The sequence below is a fragment of the Larus michahellis genome, chromosome 1 (genome assembly GCF_964199755.1).
Source record: "Larus michahellis chromosome 1, bLarMic1.1, whole genome shotgun sequence".
Taxonomy (NCBI): Eukaryota; Metazoa; Chordata; class Aves; order Charadriiformes; family Laridae; genus Larus; species Larus michahellis.
In genome coordinates this window covers 10,166,786-10,188,103 of record NC_133896.1, presented here as the reverse complement: position 1 = coordinate 10,188,103, position 21,318 = coordinate 10,166,786, and the positions used below count along the sequence as shown (strand labels likewise).

Genomic DNA, 21,318 nt, shown 5'->3' with positions numbered 1-21,318 from the left:
TTTAGGAATGCAAGACCTTTCATGCTTAAATCATCTACTCTGCAACGCAAACGTTTATACCCACTGAAACACAAAACACATCATTCATTATTTTGAAACTTAATTTTGAATTAGACATTTACATTGAGGAACAGCTAAAAATAACGTGCAGCAGGGCGTGCCATAATTTTGCAGTGTTTATGGATCTGGTCCAAGTATGGGTGTGTAAATAGCTTCATATTTGTATTCATCAGGTAGGTAAATGTATGCATGCACCTAAGGATACTTTCAGAATTCAGAGAGTTTGGGAAGTTTCTTCCCTCAGCTTAGCTTCACAAAGACAGAGGCTGAGCTTAGCCAGACCCAAAAATCCCTTTGGAATAGCAGTTGGGTGGGAGAGCGCTCCTGGTCTCAGTAGGACAAAGCAGAGGAAGGAGTTACCTGTGTTGCATTTATGCTCCACATACCATGCCACCTGGATAGCATGTCCCTCAGTTATCACTCAAAGAGGCTCAGAGACTTTCTTCCATTAAGTGGCCTTCTTGATATATGAATCTTTTGTATATGTGTTAATATATAATGTGATTTCTATCTTTTGACGTCATCCTGGGCCAGCACTAGAGAAGTGTTAGGATGCCTCTGTTCCAAGACATCATAGACCTATTTACTAATGAGTTACTTTGTGGGTTGTTCTCTGATCACTAACATAGTTTAAGTAACAGCTCCAATTAATTAAATCGATGCCCCTTGCAGCCTACTGAAGGACTTCACAGCTAACTGCACCAGAGATCAGAAGTAGTGCAAATGTGTTTCCTATTGGATTTTATGCCACAAATGGTTTCCGCTCCTCTTTTTAATAGAAAACATTCTTTTTGCTTCCTTCTTTAAATGTATACCTATCATAAAACATGAAAAATTTTATTGCCCCACCGCCCTCTACTGCATTTGAGACTTTCTGCATTTTCTTAACATGTGACATAGGCCACAATAAATTTCAGGACAGTAGAAGTGTCTGCGCAAGTGGCTACATCTGAGTGGCTGCAATTTGAGATTCCTCTTGCTGTTTCGCAAAGAGCACTGAGAGCCCATTGACAAGATGTCTGGGGCGAGGGAGCACATGGCCCCGTGCTCGCTGTCCCACTTTGTCAGACGGTTGTTTGAAAAGGAACAGGGATTCCTTGCTCTCCTGCTAGAGTTAGCAGCTATTTGGAGTGACAGGAAAGGAGCTCTGGAGTCTCCTGCTGTGGGGAGAGCTCCTGGGCCCTCTCCAATGAGCTCATGTGAGAAGCAGGCAGTAGCAGCTTTCACTCAAAGTGCCTGGAGCCACAGTTAGAGCAAGTAAGTAATACCCCGGTTAACGGATAAAAGTTTCCACAATGCTGTGCCCTTTTCTGATAGATATGGGAATGGTTACTGAAACAGAACAAGTGCATTATGGTAACCCTATTCCAACATTGCTGTATTAATTATCTAAAGTTACTGTGCTTGAATCGACAGAACTGCTTCAAGGCTGATGTGTGTCTAATGCGTGCTCTATGTTACACTCACCCAGATGGACTTCTGCACAGAAGGTTTTAATGGAAAGACCCGTTAACAGGGAAAATGGGAGAGGGCTTGGGTAAGATATGACATTCCTTTGCTCAAAAACTCAGTTTAAACTTGCTTGGGCACTCAAAAATATCTGATCAAATTTTATATTGATACACAGTCTTAAAAAGACTCAAAGATCCACCAGACTTCGTAGTGACTTCAGCTGACGTTGTATCCTACTGGACATGAGGACGCAGTGAACCACAGTAAGGCAATGAATGCTCTTCTTGTGGTAGAGCAGTGTGGAGCCATGGGATAAGCAGGATCAAGAGGGATTGTTACTGAATGAAAACTTCCGTTTGGGAACAGAACAATATTTTGAACAGTTTTTGCCTCATTTCTTTCCATTAACTGGACAGAGCTCAAAGATTTCAAGTGATCCTTACAACTGCTTGGTTTTGTTGCTTTATTATTTCATAAGTGAAGAAGAACTTGTGTAACCTCCCAAAAGGGCACTTCAAGCCACAAGTGCCATGCACATTGAAATCAACAGGACTACTCATGTCAGTAGGAGTTTGTAAGATCAGTTCTCTCTTTTTTGTTGTTTTTAATCTCCTGGTAAATACCGAGACAAATCACATTTCATTACAGGAATATTACTGTGATCAAGCAAACCCCGGAGTCTTTGAATAATTGCCTTTTATAAATTCAGTGAATGAAATTGCATTTAACTTTGTCTCTGTGAGTTCTTTTCAGCACTACGTAACCAGATCAAATTAGTGCGCAGAAGCTTTTCGAGAAAGAAAATGTGTGCTGTGAATTATTACGGGGTGACACAAGCTATTTACTGAACTATGGAGCCTGAATGAAATACATCATGGTATTTCAAGGCCAGTAGATGGAAACTACAAAACAATATAGGAGGAAATTATATTGGTAAACTACAGCAACAGCCCCATGTTATCTCGTGACTAAGGGGTAGGTATATAATTAACATCACCTTTGGAGGTGAACTTTACTTTGGAAACATTTTCTAGTCCTTGCGCCTGCCTAATCACAGTTTTTGGAGCTGTTTCAGGCATAAATGGCTTAGTAAATCTTTCTCTCTCCATATATACACATGCCAATTCTATCTAAGTAGACATGAGGTACAATAAAACATGTAGAAAATCGCCTGGCTCAGAGCCTATTAAGATTTTCATTTTATTCTGTTCCTCATTTTTCTACTGTTTACTTTCACTTTTTTGCCTTTTTTGGATGCAGGAAGAACTGTATCTTTTGAAGGATACATTTATTTTTAAAGGAAAACATTCAGCCATTCTACCTAGTAGAGCATGCACTGAAATACAACGGCAGAGCAGAATAGTGAAACGCTGAGCAGTTTGTAAGGGAGATTAAAGTAACGATTATTTTGGGTGCCTCCTGGGTCAGATACTGACACAATTCAGAATAATACGCGAATCCTTTAAATTTCTACCATTTTATCACACTTGTCTGACAGATTTTCAGTGAAGGTCTACATCTGCTTACTGCTTAGATCTTGTGCTTTTTTGACTTTTTTTTTCTTTCCCTTTTTTTTTTTTTCCTATGAGGGATGGTGGCTTTTTTAGCTTATCTTTTCTGAAATAGTAAAAGAAGTAGAAAATGTATAGTAGAGGGAGACCTGATATTGCTTTTTAAGATTCATTTTTCCCCAAGTGGTCATTATTACAGCAGATCTATTTAAGGCATGGGAGTTTCCATACCTGTGAATAGGTTCAAGTTTTATGGTGCTGCTTTTCACGGCACTTTGAAATGCAATGATCTTTGCCAGGAGCTAGCTAGAGAATTATTTACATATCTCCCTTCCTACCTCAGCTGACCATTCACATGCAAATAGGAGCTTTGACAGCTTCTCCACACACTTATGAAACCCAGTGATCTGTCCATTTTTCAACTCAGAATGAAAGATATGACAATGCCTTAGCATAAAGCCCTGCCAGACTCTAGATTAGTTTCTTACTCTGCAACACTGAATATGAAAAAAAGAAAAAAAAAAAAAAAGCCCAAACCCCCCAACCCAACTTTCTTGGAACGGAAAATTTTGGGAGCACAGTGAATACATTTTGGTCACAAAATAAGCATGAATTTCTTAGAGACTGTTTGGGGAAAGTAATTTTGCAAACTATTTGAAAGGCAGAGCTGACTTAAGCTCCTGCTTTTTCCTCTCTTGGTCGCTCAGAACCCAACAAAACAGTTCAGCCCTTCAAAAAACTTGATTTTTTAGAGTAGGTTCAAATCATTGCCCAGTGGACACGCCATGATGTGAGGGGAAGAAAATGAACAGCAGACCCTTAAGCTGTCCCTGCCCGTTAAACCCCATGTTTGTACTACTGAGCGTGTGCCCATAGTACGTACTCACTCATAAGTGGGTCCCAGAACAGTTCACCTCCGCATAGAGCAGGTTCACGGTCTGGCCCGGCACATGCAAGCAATTGCCTCCGAAACCCTGGTGTCCGATAGACCTGACTGAGTGGTTCAGCTCAGGACAATATTGTGCTTTCATGGTGATTATCAAAAATCATTGCTATTCTACCCACTCGCCAGTTGTTATTTCAAAGGAAAACTTGTCTCAAGACCTAAAGTCTCCCTTTCTGTTGTGGTTTCAGTGTCTTATAACCAGAAACAAGTACACATTTCCTAGCCTAAAAAGCTGCATTTCACCCCTCCTCATGTAATTTGCATACATTGATCACTTCCATATGTCTGGCATGAGGTAAAATAGTTTGTATGCATAGTAATAGGGGTGAACGCACAGTGAAACAAAATTCAGCGTTTACATATTTCTACATGCCGATAAAAAAAGCTTGTAGGAGAATGAATGGCATTTATGAGAAACGTCCTTTGAAAAGTTGTCTGTGGTCTCAGCTATGGAAATTGTGCTCAAAAACTAAAAGTCGCATTGCTCGGTCTTGTCCTCGGTCCCTTTGGTGCAATGCCAATTAACAGTATCAGCGGTCTAATTCCCTTCTCACATGCATCAGTGCAGTCACAGTCATTTAATGAAGTTACACTTGATTTACACCAGAATAATTGGTGATAGCTTAAAATTTCTAATATAGAATAATAATACTCATGAGACTGGATACTGCTGTCTTTGAAGACAAATGGAAAAGCTTCTTTACTCCAGTAAACGCAACCTTTTACGCTGGTCTCTGTTGGTCGGTTTGCCAGCCTCAAGAGTTGGACCCAGCCCTTCTAGCACCAGAAAAACTGTCAGAAAACTATGTAGCAAGGGGTCAAGTAAGACACCGTAGCCTAACAAGTCAAACTACAGACTTGTGCCTGAAGTTCAAAGGTACATCAAAATCACACAAATTCTTGTATTTGCTCTGTATTTCTTAATTAACAGCATGGAAACCAGTACCTTATTATGGAAAAAAGAATGTTATTCAAAACAACCATTACATCATGTAAGTGGCATGAGGAAGTATAAAAGCAAAGGGAAAAAAAAATTCCTTCAGTTAATTCACTGAAGGTAACATTTAAATGCTGCATTTGAGGTATGTGGAATATACGAACAACCAATTTTATTTTCACACAAGTCAGGCTGATGAGGGGAGCAGGTGCTTTCTTGTTTGTTTTAGGAATGAGGACGTGAATCTTACAGAGATGCAGAATTCCACTTCTGAATTTATTATAGTGGTTAATCCTCATTATTAGGCTTGAACTAGGACTGTCAAGCAACAGTTTTCCAGCGAGCGAGTCACAAATGATAGGCAATTAGGACTGACTAAACTGATTACTGAATAATTCCCCAAGTGGCTGAGAAAGGCTGCCCTTGTCCTGGAGAAGGTTGGGAAGGATTTTGGCTATGGAAAATCAGAAAAAGGACTGTGTGCAGGAAGAAATTGAATTTTTGTGTCCAGAATCTGTTGGGAAGGAAAGAACATACTCTTGTAGGGGCAGAGGAGTATTAAACACCAGTGGCCTGGTAAGGTATGTTCAGACAGGGTGGGAAGGGGAAGAAATGACCAAAGTGGGGTTTTTATTTTTGTCTGATAAGCACGAGAAAAAAATTACATTTTTTTAACTTCCTCTTAATTTTAAAATATGATTACCAGAAAAAAAGAAAGAAGCCTACCTTAGACTCAGAGAAATAGGCCAGGACCTTGCAAGCACTCACATACCTTTGGTAGACAGTACTGCAAAGACTAAACACAACAGCTTTTCTTTTCCAGAGTCATCTGTAATCACCTTCACAGTGTACTTAGTGTGAAATAGAGACGGATACTACAAATAACATTGTGAAGTGTTCCTGTATAGAACTGTCTGGAATATCCAAATTGAATTAAATTAGATATGCTTTCTGGATAATAGGCATGTGTTTCATGTCACGGGCGTACACAGCTGTGAATATAATTATTATAATCACTTTAAAGTACCTGTAAGGCCTTTGTATGTTGATCAAAAATAAGTTCTGACTGAACTTTGAATATACACATTAATGGGATTATTCTGAGAGTAGGATACAGCTCTGAATAAGCATGGCAAGTCTCTGACCTCAAGCAATTCCTCATGAGATTACTTAATACCACTTTACAGGTGAAGAAGCTGACACGGAAGAGCCAAAGAATTAATAGGATTTCACATTTATGGTACTTTCTTTGATTCCCATTGCAGTACAGACTTCCTGTGTATCATCAGCTGTGGTGCTGGGTTTCTGTTAACCGCCAGCCTCCATTTGTAGGTGAGAATAATTGAGGATAACAAAACTTTCCTAATTTGCATGACTGTTGTCCAGTAAAGAGTGTGAGTTCCAGCAGGGGTTAAAAGAATGACGAAAAGACACAAAATTGTAAAAGAATGCCACAAAAGGCAGTAGAATACCCAGCAGATTACAGTTCCATCACAGATGGGAAACAAAATCTCAAAAAATAGAATTAGAAGTTTATGTTAATCTTGATCTCAATACTCCAGGCTGCAGAGAAACCCAAAATTTTCAACACAGAATATTGTTACTTTATTTCATAGCACCCCTTTAAAAAGAGCTATAAGGAAACCTTGCTTGCCTATTTGTTGGAGGTCAGTTTTTATGGCTAGAGTACAAATGACAGGATACATATTTAGGACAGCAATATGGACGGAGGTTTACCATACTGATAACCGCAAGGCCAACACCCTGCAAATATGGCTTTGCTAATGTTTAGGACATTTCAGACAAGTGCCAGCTGCAGCTCTTTGAAAATGTTATCATACCCTCCCATACATCCAAATATACAGTTGGTCTCGGTGGATGGACTCTGACAGATCTTGGAAGAGCAGCAATTTAGAAATAAAGCAATTCCCTGTCTATGCAATTTGCAGGTAGCTCAAGAATGGACCAAGAAGTTTTGATACAGCCATTCATCTGCTGTAGTAGAAGGGAATTTGAGAAAAAAAAAAAAGCAATCTGGAAGATAAAGTTTTCTTTCCCAGATTCCCTGACATCGCTTCTGCTGTCCCTGCTGTCACTCGACAGGAACTGACACTCACCACATGGGCCTAGCAGAATGGAGACCTCGTACAGGACCTAGTGGGATGGAGATGAGACCAAGCTGACCTACAGATACTGCAGAGCAACACTCATCATCTCTGATATGACCCTTGTTGTGTTTTGAGAAAAAGATCTTCATCAGGAGTCAGAATCATTTCAGATTATACATTCATTCAAAAGTAGTAAAGTTGCACTGGGGAATCCATGAAGGAAGTAAAAGTAATACACCAAAATCTCCACTTCATCTCAAGAGACCTCACTCTATGCCTTGTCCAGACCTGGGATCTGTGTCTAGCAAAGGATAGCTATTGCCGTTCCAGTGTCAGCTGGTGATGAAAGCTGTACCCTGCACTCTCTGCAGCTCTTTTGGGTGCTTGTGAGCTGTATTTATCGTCTGTTGCCTCTAGAAAAGGCCACCAACCCCTCCCCCTTGAAAGGCAGCTCTAAATCCTTTAAATTATCTCACAGAGCTTTTTTGTGTCCTTTTCTCACACAAGGCAGGAATTTCAAAAGGAGCCAAGAGGGGCCGTCAGAACCAACATGAGCTTTGCTTCATTAGAGTGGAGAGTAAAGGAGAGCTTTCTTTTTCCTCTTTCCACAAGTTAGATGAAAGCAAATAACTACTTCATTCCTCAGATTGTTCCCCGCAAGATCCAACTTTGCACGAAAATATTTATAAGAGATGAGAATTTTATTTGACTGCTCACTTCTAAAGTTTCTGAAACATCCAGCTGGAGAGATAAGCAGGCGGCCCAACAAATGTCAAACAACTTTAAAACATTAGAAGAATGGCAAAAACTTCTGACTTTACTGCGTTTGGCTATCAAACAGCAAAGGATGAAAACTAGATGTGACACAAAGTAGACTAGTGCTCACACGTTTCAGGGATTGCTGTAGATGTGCCTAGCTCAAGGGAAATATGTAATCCCCCAAGTGAGAAAAGAATCCCACAAATTGTAAGTCTATTTAAAATTTTTAGAAATGGACTTAAATTAGGTTTCATCCTGCTCTCACTACTGAAATAGTCCAGCTGAAAAAGGGGAGAATCAGGGAAGAGGCACCTGTCCTCTGAATTGCACATATGCATATGTATTTTTTATTTGCAAACTCTCCTATATGAAACTGGGTCTTGAAAACATTTTACTTTTCAAGAAAGTAAGTAAGTAAGTAAGAAAGGAAGAGAGCTGGTCAGGGAACAGCTTATTGAAAACTCTGAATGATTAAGCTATTAAATTAGCAAAGCTCTGCAGCCCCAGACAGCCACTTCCAGCATGTGTCACTGGATTTGGGATGAGCTTATTAAGGAGGAGAGACATGGGAAATGTGAGATGTAAGTTAGGTAATTGTTTTAAGAATATGAAGAATGTAGTGTTACTGTAGAGTTCTTGCTATGACTGAAAGTTTGATGCAAATTTAGATAGAGTCGCAGGTGACCTCAAGATCGCAGATACTGAGGGCATACTTAAGTTTAATCAGTTGGACTTTTAGACAACTTTAAATATTCATTTAAGCAGAGACAGTTTCTTAAATTAGGATGTTTTGGATCAGAATACAGCCTGAGTTCTTCCACAGCATTTAATTGGTACCTTCTTTTGATACCTTCCCAGAAACAAAGCAACAAAATGAATGAACAAGGAGCTTAATTCCTTTTACAGTCACTGAAAAGCGATGAGCACCCCTAAAGTCTCATTCAGCCTGCCTAACCCAAGATTAGCTCTCTGGAGGTACCTCTCCTTCCACTGACAGTGAAAAGAGCCTAATGTGCCTGACTGTGTCAGTCAAAAAGCAAGAGAAAGACACCACAGAGAACCTCCTGTGGTGCAGGAGAAAGGCTCCAGCGCTCTTAAAATTTCTGATGCTCTCAACAGCTGTGGCCATCCTTTTCTCTCTTGTACATCGGGGCACTATCCCACTTGGAAAAAAAATAGGGAAAGTCAAGTAAATGTACTATCCCCACAGTTATTCTCACCATCCACAGCTGTTACTGGAAGCGAGCAGCTAACCTATATGAAGACTGTATGTGGGAGGACCGTGAACTTGCAGACATTCCTGAAGGGAGCTTTAATCCTGCCAGGGAAGGAATTCGCTGAATCGCCCACCAGCACCAGCACAACACCAGCGGCAACTTTCACATCTAACCTTAATTAACAAGAGCACCAGGACAAGCTACAGAACTTCCATTTAAAATTTTGACATAGGGCTGCCAGGGTCCACCCCACACATTTGCTTAAAAATAAGCACGTGGGAGCCTGAAGACAATTTTACCCTTTTTAGCTTTCCAACAACTGGAAAATGTCACAACCATTGACACCACTTAGACGGATTTGTTTTCTTCTCAGTCTCTTAGGCACTGCCTCAGGTGAAGATCTGATTTTGCTTCAGATTGAACTAGGGTCAAGTCAGGCTCCAGCTGATGTAGAAAATGTTCAAAATACTGAAGCAACTTTGTCTGGCTTGTGCTTCCATTGCAGTGTTGCAGGTATGCACATGAGAGAAACAGCCTGCGGGCCAGAGGAAGTAAATAAAAAAGATGTCTCTCTAATAGCAGCTGTGGGCATTAAAGGCCATATGCAAAATCAGTGATTAGGCAAACCAAAACCATATTAAAAGGATCAGAGCATTGCAATGCATCTAATAAAAACTGAAGAACACTTCCAAGCCAAAAGAAAGAGTTAAAAACACAAATCCTTTAGTGATTTCTTCTCAGGTGGAACTTCATGTAAACGCTTTCTCTATATACAGATGCACAAGCAGGAGAGATTATCATAAATAACCCATTTACATTGTAGCAACCTGCAAAGACTGGGTTTCTTATTTTAAATATTGTTTTGCTAAGCCTTATGGAATAAACACACACCTGAATAAACCCTGAGCAAACAGACAGGTGCTTCAGTCCTGATCAAAAAACTTCAAGCACAGAAGTAAATCCTAAGGCAGACTTCACATATCAGTAGGTCCATTGAGCTCAGTGAAACTTCGGATGTTTAAATTCCTCGCTAGGTCAGAGTTTTAAAGATGCTGTAACAGCAGGGGTAAGTGCTGCACACCTTGTCCACAGCAAAAGACTAGAGTTTCCATCGCTGTCAATACGGCACCTTCCATGAATAATTCAGTCATTTGCAAACCGTACAGCACAAATAATTATAGAGAACTCCAGCTTCTCAGAAAAGGGAGGCTCTGTAATTCAGAAACCACTTTTTCCACTGGAATTAAATGGGAAAGTTGGAAACACAAAATGAACATGTTGGGCTAGGTTTTCACCCTCCTTGTTCCAATTACACTGCATGTCTCAGGCTCTAATTAGCTAGCTGAAAATTTCCCTATATAGGCAAGATCTGAGCTCAGGCACCTCCTTCATCAGCGTCTCCCTCCTGTCAGCCTGTGGGGCACGTCAGAGGCAGGCAGGATAGTCCTACCGTCACCCCTGACAGTTCTCAGGTCTCATGAAGACCCCACTCAACCAACATTGGAAAGACCAACACACAGACCTTCTCCGAAAGACTCATCATTTGGGGGAAAAAAACAAAACCAACCAAACAGAAGAAGGCTGAAGAAGCCGTGGCTGTGTCTGCCACCTTCACTGCCTTCCAGCCTCCCGCACTGACTGAGCAGCGACGTCTGAGAGTGGCAGAGCCGTGCAGAAATGCCGTCAGGAATGGTGGAAGCTGAAGACTGTTACAAGCCCACGCCTAGACCGCAAACATCACCGGTTTGCCTCCCTTCACGGTCTAAGTCTGGGCAGCCCTCCTCTCCTTTTCAGGCACCTTAGAGAGGCTTTTCCCTCAGACAGTACTCTTACAACATACTTTAAGAAAAAGTCTTTTTTTTTTAAGCAGATACCTTGAAATCTGAGACAAACTCCATTACTGGTCCCAACTCAAGAGCGACAGGCTCCCTTGCCAATATTTCTCTCCTCATTTCCTTCTCCCACTTTGTCCTGCTTTCTCAATATTTGCGGAGGTATTGGATTGTGAGTTATAGAGTTTGATGGAAAGGAAAAACCACAATCAAACCCACCAGCAGGTCATCAACTACAACCAGACTGGGTCAACAAACTACAAACCAGGTATCATATTTATACCAGCGTACAGACAGGTAATTCAGTGCGGTGTCGTTCCTCCCTCCCCACGGCATGCTGGACTGATTGAAACGGACAGAAGTTTTGCCATTGCTTTCACTAGGGCCAGCTTTTCATCCATATAAAAATCCACCCTATAAAACTGTAAATCAACTGCACAGCAAGGATGGAGTAGTTCTCACTATCACTGCAACTTTAAACAAAACGCTTATTTTTAATATGGCTTGAATTGCCGCCAGGGAGTAATAGAGCTAAATCTGTGTGCAATGCTTTTCCAGTTACTTATTCTCAAGTAATATGTATCCAATTGAGCAACAATAACAAAGAAGAACCACACATGTACTCTTACAAAACATACTTACAGCATTTAGCAATTTTCAATAGACTAATAGGACGCGACAGATGGATTTAAGAAAGTTGGGTTCACAAGAATTACTCATGTGGAGACACAAATGGGGGTTGCCTTAGGAAAAATCAGTAAATCAAGGAATCTTTAATGGAAACTCTCTTTTTCTTTGGGCTTATATGTTTATATTTAAAGGTTACTGTAGCTGGTTCCATCTCTGTTTGTGCTGTTACCTCCCCAGCAGAGGACGGCAAAAGAAAATAGGAAACAATAAATGATACAAGAAATCCATCTGGAGTTAAGATTATATTTATTGTTTTAAACTTTGCACACTCAACTTGATCACCATCTCTCTGAGAACTCTGTGCTCCATAGAAGTTTCCTGAATAGAACCTGTGACCTGGTGACACAATGTAGAGACTTACAACCGACACCGAAATTGAAGCCAGTGAGATTAAAAAAAAACCAACAAAAAACAAAAAACCAACAACAAAGCCCCCCACGTTCTTTAAGAAAAGATTCCTTTACTTTTGACATATCAACAATGACACTTCTTGTTACTTTACAATAAGGACACACTTCTTTGAAGGACACAAAAAGAGGAGCCCACAGGTTGAAGGGCTCAACTGAGCTTTCAGTTTTATAGCTGGTTTTACCACATTTAGGCTACGATCCAGAACTTACTGACTTCAACGAACTGTGGATCAGGCCTTTAACCGTATTAATTCCCTTTGACTGAAATGAGGAGATAAATATCATCTGTGCAAAACCTTTCCAATCCATGCACTAAGCTTGAAAGCTTTAAAATGTACAGAACAAAACCCTGATACTACCGAACAGGAGTTTCACCACCGATTTCAGCTGGACAAGGATTTCCCTAGTGCTCTCCTCAAATTTCCTTCCTTTAATATGCCACCAAAATCAAGGTGATATAAACCAAATAACCAGAAGTCTGTTTTACAATAAACAGAGAGAACCTTTTCAGACCGCAGATGTGGCCTTAATATATGCATTTATACACTTTCTCTTCCTCTTCCTACCCGTAACATGCCCCATAGGATACTTCTAATCTTCTGCAAGGCTGAGTGACAAGAAGTTAAGAGGAAGCGAGAATGGGAGTTCACTGAAACTTCTGTCCAGCAACCTGGGAAATGGCAGAGCTAATACTGGACCTTTGAAAACAAGTGACCATAGGAAATCAAGGTTGGCAGGGATTTAACCCTTCATGACTCACTTTGCTAACTTTTTAAAGCAAATGCCTGAGCTTTCTAACCATGTTTGACATCTAATTAGTTGAGAAAAACAAGAAGTTAAAATACATCCTTGCTTTTCTTTTGAAATAAAGCCCTGACAATTAGCTCCAAGGTATTTGTTTAGGCAAAAAGACAAGCATGCGTGTTAAAAGAAAGCACAGTGACAGCCACTGAAAAGAGAAGTCACTCAGGTCGTTCTTTTTACCTTGCGTATTTTTATTTCCGATATCATAAGTTTATTTTACTCAGCCACAACACTGTATGGAGAGGCAGAATGAGTAACTGGGTAGCTTCTTTTCCTAATTGCTGGCAGTTTCAATAGATATGAATCACGTAGTATCACATAGTCATATAGCGGTGAGGTACCCTGAGAGATATGGATTGGCACGTAAGGCATTCACTCAGTGCCTAAAAGGTGTATTTTCAATACCTACAGCTCTCAAGGCTGTTCCTACGCAAGGCGTTAACATTGATCTGTGCACAGAATACTGTGCTGGAAGCAAAATTTGTCTGGAAAAGCACTAGCTGATAAGGCTTAATTTTCCCTGGCTACTAATGATATCTCCATACTCGGGGATCAATGCAGCCGCACAGGCAACACGCTCCTCTTGACCTGGCCAAGCATTTACTCTGGTACTTAACATTAAGGATGTGAGCAGTCTGATCTGATTTTTAGGGTTACACATGTTTTAAGTCAAATATGTGATTAAGTACACATACGAATCAAAGGCCGGGGTGTGAATTCCTGTAGGTCTTCAGACTTTAACTGGCTTTGAATTAACTACGCATTTACTTTATTTCCTAGATCGGAAATCGGGTTGCTCAGCATTTGAAGTCATTTTCTTTTTACAGTGATCCGCCAATTATAAAAACAGTTTCAATGTTCCTTTCAGTTTCCTGTTTTGCTCATATAGGATTGACACTATATTAAAATTTCTTGTATGATGCATTTAAAAACACGAAAATGGGACCCTTCCTCTCAGCAAGAGTAGAACTGGAAAACAACCAAGCAGCAGAGTAGCAAAATGTTGCTAAACTGTATGTGGATACAGTACCAGTGGGGTGAAAAAAGAAAACAAACAAACAAACAAAATTGGAAAACCACTATCAGTCACATTTGGCCATCCTTTGAAATGAGTTTCTGTGAATTTAGGCAGTATGAGCGGGGGTAGCAGACTTGAGCCACCAATAAACTTTAAAAGGGTAAAAAAAACCCCAAACAATAATTAATTAGCCATTAAACCCCTTTACAGGATACTTTTACAGCATTTACGCTTCTGTATACTAATCTGAGTTTCAGTAAGATTGTGAAAGTTTGGAAGCAATTAAGAGTTTTTTAATGAGTTATTTGACATGACATGTAGTTATGGCAGAAGCTTTCTTCAGACACCATTATTCAAAATAATCAATTTTCTGTTAAATATAAATGGCTTTTCTTATGAAAATCAAATGAACAGATTCTGAACCCCTTAAACTGTTCTTTTCATATATATCTTTTCAAGTTTAAACACACACAAATATGCATGTATGTGTTCTTTAATAAAACCCTGCACATGCATTTGTTTCATACAATGCATCCAAGTTTTGCAGGTGTTTAATTTTTTCTTTCCCTCATCTGGAGTGAGAAAATGACGTCTGCCTTGTATCAGAGAGGACTTTTCCCCCCTCTCATTTGCAGCACGAGAAAGATGAAAAAAAAATTGGAAAACATATTTCTACTGGCAAGAGACGTATTGACACTATACTGTAAACTGAGATTGACATCTATGACCAGGCATGCACACACATGTTCTCTTTTTTCCCCACTGTAGAAGCAGTGTGTTACTTTTCCTCCCTTCTTTTCAGAACCGTAGCGGCTGCTCCTTCTCTCAACCTTCAATAATCTGAGATTTATGAGGAGGCAGCTCTTCAGAGAGAAATGCATACGCACATGCATATAGCTCTCCCTTTTAGAAATAGTACTCTACAGCTCTTACGTTTCAAACTTCTTTCCTAGTTGCACATTCTCCAGATTTGGTGAATTCCTCTGAAAATGCACTTAGAGAGGAACTATGCTGATAAAGACAAGAGTCTGCCTACTTCAGAGTCCTTCTTTAACACTGGCAGTATTAACCAAAAGTTAATTACTGACAATTGCAGTGTGAGTGGCATTACACCATTTCAAACATAAATGTAATCTCACAGTGCTCTTTCTTCAGTTACACCTTCCCTGTGAACTCTAATGAGATACATCAGACTACACCGAAAACAATCTCAGTTCAAATAAATTGCACCGCATTAAACATCCATAGGCAGCATTTTCTAGAGCTTAACAGTCCTTTCCTCCTTTTCTGGACTGATCTGTTCCTTCCAGTTTATAGTTTCTTGGCAAACCCACCATCTACTGCTTATGTTAGGCATCTGATTGTCAGATTTGTACAAACTGAATATTCATGACTTGAAAATTAACCACTTCATGCCTAAAAAAAAAAAAGGAAAATATAAATCTTCATCTATTCCATGCTGTTTGAAACAGATCTGGTATTGTGGCTGCGCTACATGCCCAGCCCGGGAGAGGTTTGCTGGGTGGCCAAACACGTCTCACCGTCTGAAAGAGTAAAGTCCGATGAAATAGCACAAGGCTGCAAAACGCTCCTCCACGGATCGGCACGATCCGGAGTCCTTGTCTGCAAATGCAACTAACTCTTCTTTGTTTGTGTTTAAACTGCGTGGTGCCGACCGCAGCACGGAGTGGCTTTTTAAGTAATTCTCTTTTTTTACCCCAGAAATGTCTCCTAATGCCAATCTCCCCTTCGGAAGATAAGGCAAAGCGGGGAGGAAGGTGGGGAGGGGAGGGAGCGACGGGGCAAGGAGGAGAGGTTTTGAGGCAAAGCGAGAATGAGAGAGAACAACAGACTTACCTTTATAGGATAATTTGAGCCTCGGCACGTTATTCTTCACATGCTGGCAGTTCACTCTTCCTGCTAGTAATACTCCCAAGGAAAGCAAGGCAATCCCCCTGAGCCAGCCCATGCTGCAGCAGCCACTGTAGGGTCCCTGCGAGCCGGAGCCGCGGCGCTCCCCGTCCTGCCGGGCGCCGCCGGGGAACTTCAGGCAACCTGGGGAGCGGAGGTAACAGGTGATGGGGGTGGGCTCCGCTCCGCGCCCCGCCGCGCCCCGCCGCGCCCCTGCCGCCGCCACCAGCCGCCACCAGCCGCCCCGGCCCCCCGCCTCGCCGCCGGGGCAACTTCAAGCCCCTCTCACGCACACGCCGCGGGCCGGAAAAGGAGGCAGCCCCCGGGCGAGAGTGGCGTGCGGGCGGGGGGGCGGCATGATGCGGGCGGCGGCGGGCGGCGGCGAGGGCCGGGGGCAGGGGCCGGGGCCGGGGCCGGGGCCGGGGCCGGGCCGGGGCTGGGCGAGCGCCCCGCTCCCCGGGCGGCGGGCGGGTCCCGGGCGGCGGGGGCGGGCGCGGAGCGGCGGCAGCTCCGCGCTCCCCGCGCACATGGAGGGGAGGCGGCGGAGGGAGGGGGGGGGACGGGGGGACGGGGGACACCGGTTCTCCCCGCGCTCCCGAGAGCGGCTGACAATGGGAGCGTAGGAAAGCTCGACACCCCCCCCCCTCCTTTTCCCCTTCCCCTGCTGTGACAGCAGGCATGCAAATAAAAAAAAAATAAAAAAAAAAGAAAGAAAAAAAGAAATACATCGCGGGAGAGATTAGAGGAGGGAACAGAAACCTCCACCGAGCTTGGGAAAGGCACGGAGCTATACATTTCATCTCATTGTCCAGGTTGCTGGGTTCGTTCTTGGGGGGGGGGGGGTTGTTTTTTTTCTTTTTTTTTTTCATATAATTTCATTGTATGGTTCTGATTAAAAGATGCATGTCCCCCTTTAAAAACAACAACAACAGCACAACGCAACCCACAATGTTGTTAACCCACATAAATAACGTCTCCTGCCCATAACGTAATCCTCTCCGGGTTGCTCCCAGTTAAAAAACAAGTAACAAAGTCTGCCATCAGCGTAACTTTACCACCGAAGCTTTTAAAGCCTTGTTAGGGAAGGTTGCTGTAACCCTCCCGCCCTCCCCACCTCCTGCACTACTCCAATTCAGCGAAAGAAATTCCTAGTAAAGCCCACTTCAACAATCAGTTCAAGACATGTACAGGTCTGGAGGGGCTTATAAATTACTCTGGAGTATTCTCTGAAGTGTTCTTGTAAGTTAAAAACGTTCCAAACCTTCCAATTTTTAGGACTGTGTGATTATTACAATCTTATAATTTTTATGCAATGAAACTAGATAATGATTTTTGTTTGTTTGTTTAAACAAAAGGACACTGAAAATCCCCGGAGATCTTCTAAATGTTAAGAAGCTGTAAATACAAACATATAAGCAAACTTAAGCTCTTCCCTCCCACACATCTGAAAAAACCCTTCTAGTTGAGTGACAGTATATTAAATTTTCCGTGCTGCGCTAGATATCAATTTAATGTGCATTTTGGAATGTAATGTCTTACACAGATATGTACCCTGTATTACGTTCCTAATGCAATATTGACAGGAACGCTGGCAATCGACCTTTACAAAACATTGGCATCATCAAAGAAGTGTGATGACCCCTCTCTATTTTGTTCCATACTTTTCTAGAAAAAAGAGTCCGTGAGTGCTTTATGATGACGGCATTTCAGTGAGATCTTTTCCTTCCTTTTACCATTATTTACTGAGGATTAAAAAACAGTTATCTAGTCCCACTGACGATGACCGCACTACACTGCATTTTACAGAATACAGCATCTCTTTTCTGTGTTCAGACCTGGCTGCTAAACCAGCATCTAGGAAATAGTCTCAACTTTGAAACTGAAGTTCATAGTTGAAAATGCTGGTGTCAGTGTGGTTCTAATTAAAATCTAAAGACTCGTGCAGAACAAGGCTTGGTGCTATGGTAAAGCAAGGGCTAAAATTCTGTCATTGCTGCTTTCATTGCTTAATGTTCACACACCAGTGGAAAAGAAGGGGCTTTCCCCCTCTCCTCTTTAACAAATTCTTCTGCTTACTGAGTTTAATTCATTAATCCCGTGGCATTGTATCTGCCAGATTCAGCAATTCTATTGATCAGCAGCATTGTTAAGAAAACAAAATCCAAAAATAATGTTGATTTTGGTCATTCCCACACTTGTTATCCTGAGCATTTTCATGCTCCAGGCAGTGGATTAGAGCTCCAAAATGACAAGAGACGCCTGTCTGTTTTCCATGGATTACTTGCTACAGACATTCACTCTGCAAAGGAATTCATGTCACTTTGAGATTATTTGGAGAATTGGCCTAATGAATTATCCTTTTGTATTGAGCAAACAATTAGAAACAACACACAAAAGATGCACCATATCCAGGACTTTATAAAGCCCATCATTTTACAATGATGTTGTTACACTCAATTTACTCCTAGTTGCATAAAGAAGGCACAACTATTTTTTTTTTCCCCTTATAAGAAAAAGAGAATGCAAGGCTAAAATGCTATCTTTCTAATGTGGAATGAATGTGTAACGGTCCAGACTATTTTCCAGCAACCAAATAAATAAATCATGGTCCCCAGTCAATATATATTTTGCCCAGAAAATGTATGGATTAAATACAATGGGTACTAATTTATCCAAGACTGCATTTGAAGAGATAAAATACAGCATCATTCTAGGAGAGATGAGAGGCACTGTCTTTTTGCATCCTTCATGTGAGAGACCGCTCATGTTTTGCCTTCCTCGGTGGGATATGCCAGTCTAAAGACGCAGAGAAGGGTAAAAAACTGGTCCTGTAGGTCGTCCTCCTGCTATTTAGCTCTAAGTAGTGCTAATCAGCTAGTCAGGATAGCATATGCTACGCCCCCTTATAAGGAGAGGGGCAATGGCAGCACTTCAGTGGTGCTTGAAGAGGCTTTGTATCTCAAAGACGCCCATTGCCATATGTTGCCTCTGCCAAGGCGAAACTGGGCTCTGCTTGGAAGGAACGATTTGGCCAACGCTCCTACAGCAAGTGCCAGAAACGTCAACTCTGGGAATTTAGGGTGGGCAACAACTCACTTTCAAACGACAATCTATTCACCTTTTTTTTTTTCCTTTGGTCTTTTGAAAGCTATCTAGCTGCTGAGTTTAGAGAGAGGGAGAAAGTAAAATCCAAACGTCCCTCTGTTCTTCAAATAATAACCTCCTGAAGAAAAGACGACCACAGTTATTAGCTCATTTAATTATTCCATTATTGCTCAGCAAGTTCAAAAGAAATAACAGTTCTTCTGCATCATTTCCCATATTTGTTGCAGATTTTATTTTTATTTTCTGTAGTGGCATTTATTTGACATTCTATATAGTGTTTTACATCTCAAAACCCAGGCAAGCACTTGTGGGCTCTGTTTAACATTTCTGGTCTCATGCTGTGTGGCATTATGATTTGGTTTTTTGCTTTTTTTTTTTTATACCACCTTTCAATATGTGCAGCAACCTCACATTGATGGATCCTACAAAAAGTTGTACTTGGATGTGGCTGGACATTCACTGTTGACCATCCATGCAGAATTACTCTTTCAGTCACTTGCACGTTGGCACCATTTGGTGCTTCTCGTTACTCAGAAACAGAATTACTTGACTCATGATTACTTCAAGTCTTCTTGCTGCTGCTGTGATTGTTAGACTTAGCAGCTCTTGAAAGCTTAACTGCTCTAAGAAAGTCTTTAGTGTGCTTTAAAAATGTACTTATATATGGAATTGTTTCCTGTGTTTTAGATGAGTCATTACTTGTTTATATTGATGTGATCAGGTCCTTCTCAGAACTACACAGGAATTACCAGAATCTGTTTTTGATACGCGGTACTAATCCAGTAATTTTTGAGGGAAAGATTTCTTGGGTTAAGTGTGCAATTTCTGGTTAAAATCAGAGAAAAAAAAACCCCTCTCAGACTATCTGATTGCTAAAAATCTCCCTAGGGAACACGCTCCGGTAGGAAATGTGAAATCTTAACTCGGATATGCTCCCTGCTATTTTCTTCCGTAGCAGGTGAGTTGCTTGATAAGCAGAATATTTACAATTCTGCAAAGGGTCCCTTTGAAATTGCTCCAGTTGTATACATAATGATACTTGTAACATGCTTTAGAATAACTGAATCATTATTAGCCCCAAAGGAGGCTCATTCTAGAGCCCAATTATAAGTGCATTTGTCATGTGGTGTGTGAGAGACCCAGGATGCAGTTTCACAACACATCCACTTCAGAAGCAAAATCCCATTTAAGATCCAGACATCAGCTACTGCTTTTTGCTTTTATGTCACGGGCTGCTGCTCCCTCACTTGGGACGCTACAAACTTTTTGTGGGGACATACTGGAAACATGATGAAAAAGAATGTTTAAAAATAGTCCTTGTGGGGATATGAAAAAGGTTGTTTTTCATGCAGATGCAGTGCATGCACCAGCTAACGGAGCAGAGGAATTGGGAGCTGGCATTGAGGAAAAGCAGCAATGCAGAAGAACTTGGGATGTTGGCCTCGCTTCTGAAGGAAACATGTCATGAAGGTCTACCTCTAGGTTCAAGTCTTTTGCCTATATTAGACAGGAATCTAAACCTAGAATCTATTTCTTGTAGTTGTTCGCGCTTTTTTTTATGGAAGGAAAAAAAAAAAGAAACCTGTAAAAGGCCTATATGGTGAAGAAAAACGTTTCTGATATCCAGACCCGCTGAACTGGATATCAGCTATTATTTTTACAGTGTTGATGATTATCACATAAGCTCAAGAGGTTATAAATAGCTGCTTCCACCTGGATTTTAAAGGATTTAAAATTCTGTGGAGTGGCACTTTTTCAAGTTCTGAAGCAATCACGGTGCAAAGTTACTTAAAAATGCATCAGCAAAAAGGGAGTTGGAAGTGTAGAGTTTTAACATTTTATCAAGCTGGAGATGGCAAAATCACAGGCTCACATCTAGATCTGGAAATATTCTTGCTGTTGGAAGTCTAGACATGTCTTCCCCAGCGCTCCCTTGGGCTATGTTGCATTTGGTAGCCTTATTTGAATCTCCTGAATCTACACAAATCCGTAACATTTCTTATTATTGCATGTGATCGGGTTGCTAACCACGCCAGTTAGTATCTGCGTTCTTTCAATAACACTGCGTCTTACCATCTTGTCACAATCAGCTTTTCCTTCATTTCTCGGGACTAATGAGACTGTACTATATGTGATGCGTGTACTTTTGGCAGCATAATGGGATCGGTATCAGTATGATGTGTTTTACTCACAATGCTTTCAGGTCTATTAAACACCTCATCAAATTCTTCAAAAATATTCTTCGCATCCTGTTCTGTAGACAGGTTATATGCCTGTCTGAACAGCAGCATTTTCGGCTTGCTCTTCAAACCTAAATAAACATTTTCTATTCTCTTGGCCTCTGCTGCCTGATGTTCATCTCATACGCAAATGTACGGCAACTGTGATACCCAGACCCCTGGTAAGAAACCCACCTTAACAGCTCAGTGCAGGGCATGTGACATTAATAAAAGTTACAAAAAGCTTATTTTCCCCAACTCCTAGTATGGGTCAGTAGCTTCTGTTTCTGATGGATTAGCTCTGAGGTACTTATCCAAATTGAACAAAACTTCCAAGTC

General features: G+C 41.3%; 1 protein-coding gene across 2 annotated transcripts in view; it reads right to left on the bottom strand.

Annotated features, from left to right (window-relative positions):
• SEMA3A (semaphorin 3A) overlaps positions 1–15,929 on the bottom strand; it is a 170,862-nt gene extending 154,933 nt beyond the window's left edge. The window contains exon 1 of one of the 2 annotated variants that reach the window (XM_074573363.1): positions 15,602–15,929. In XM_074573363.1, the coding sequence (XP_074429464.1) occupies positions 15,602–15,713 (112 nt within the window). In that variant the 5' untranslated portion in view covers positions 15,714–15,929. The remainder of the gene's footprint in view (positions 1–15,601) is intronic. The other variant, XM_074573362.1, reaches the window with a different exon arrangement.
• Between the last annotated feature and the right edge of the window lie 5,389 nt (positions 15,930–21,318).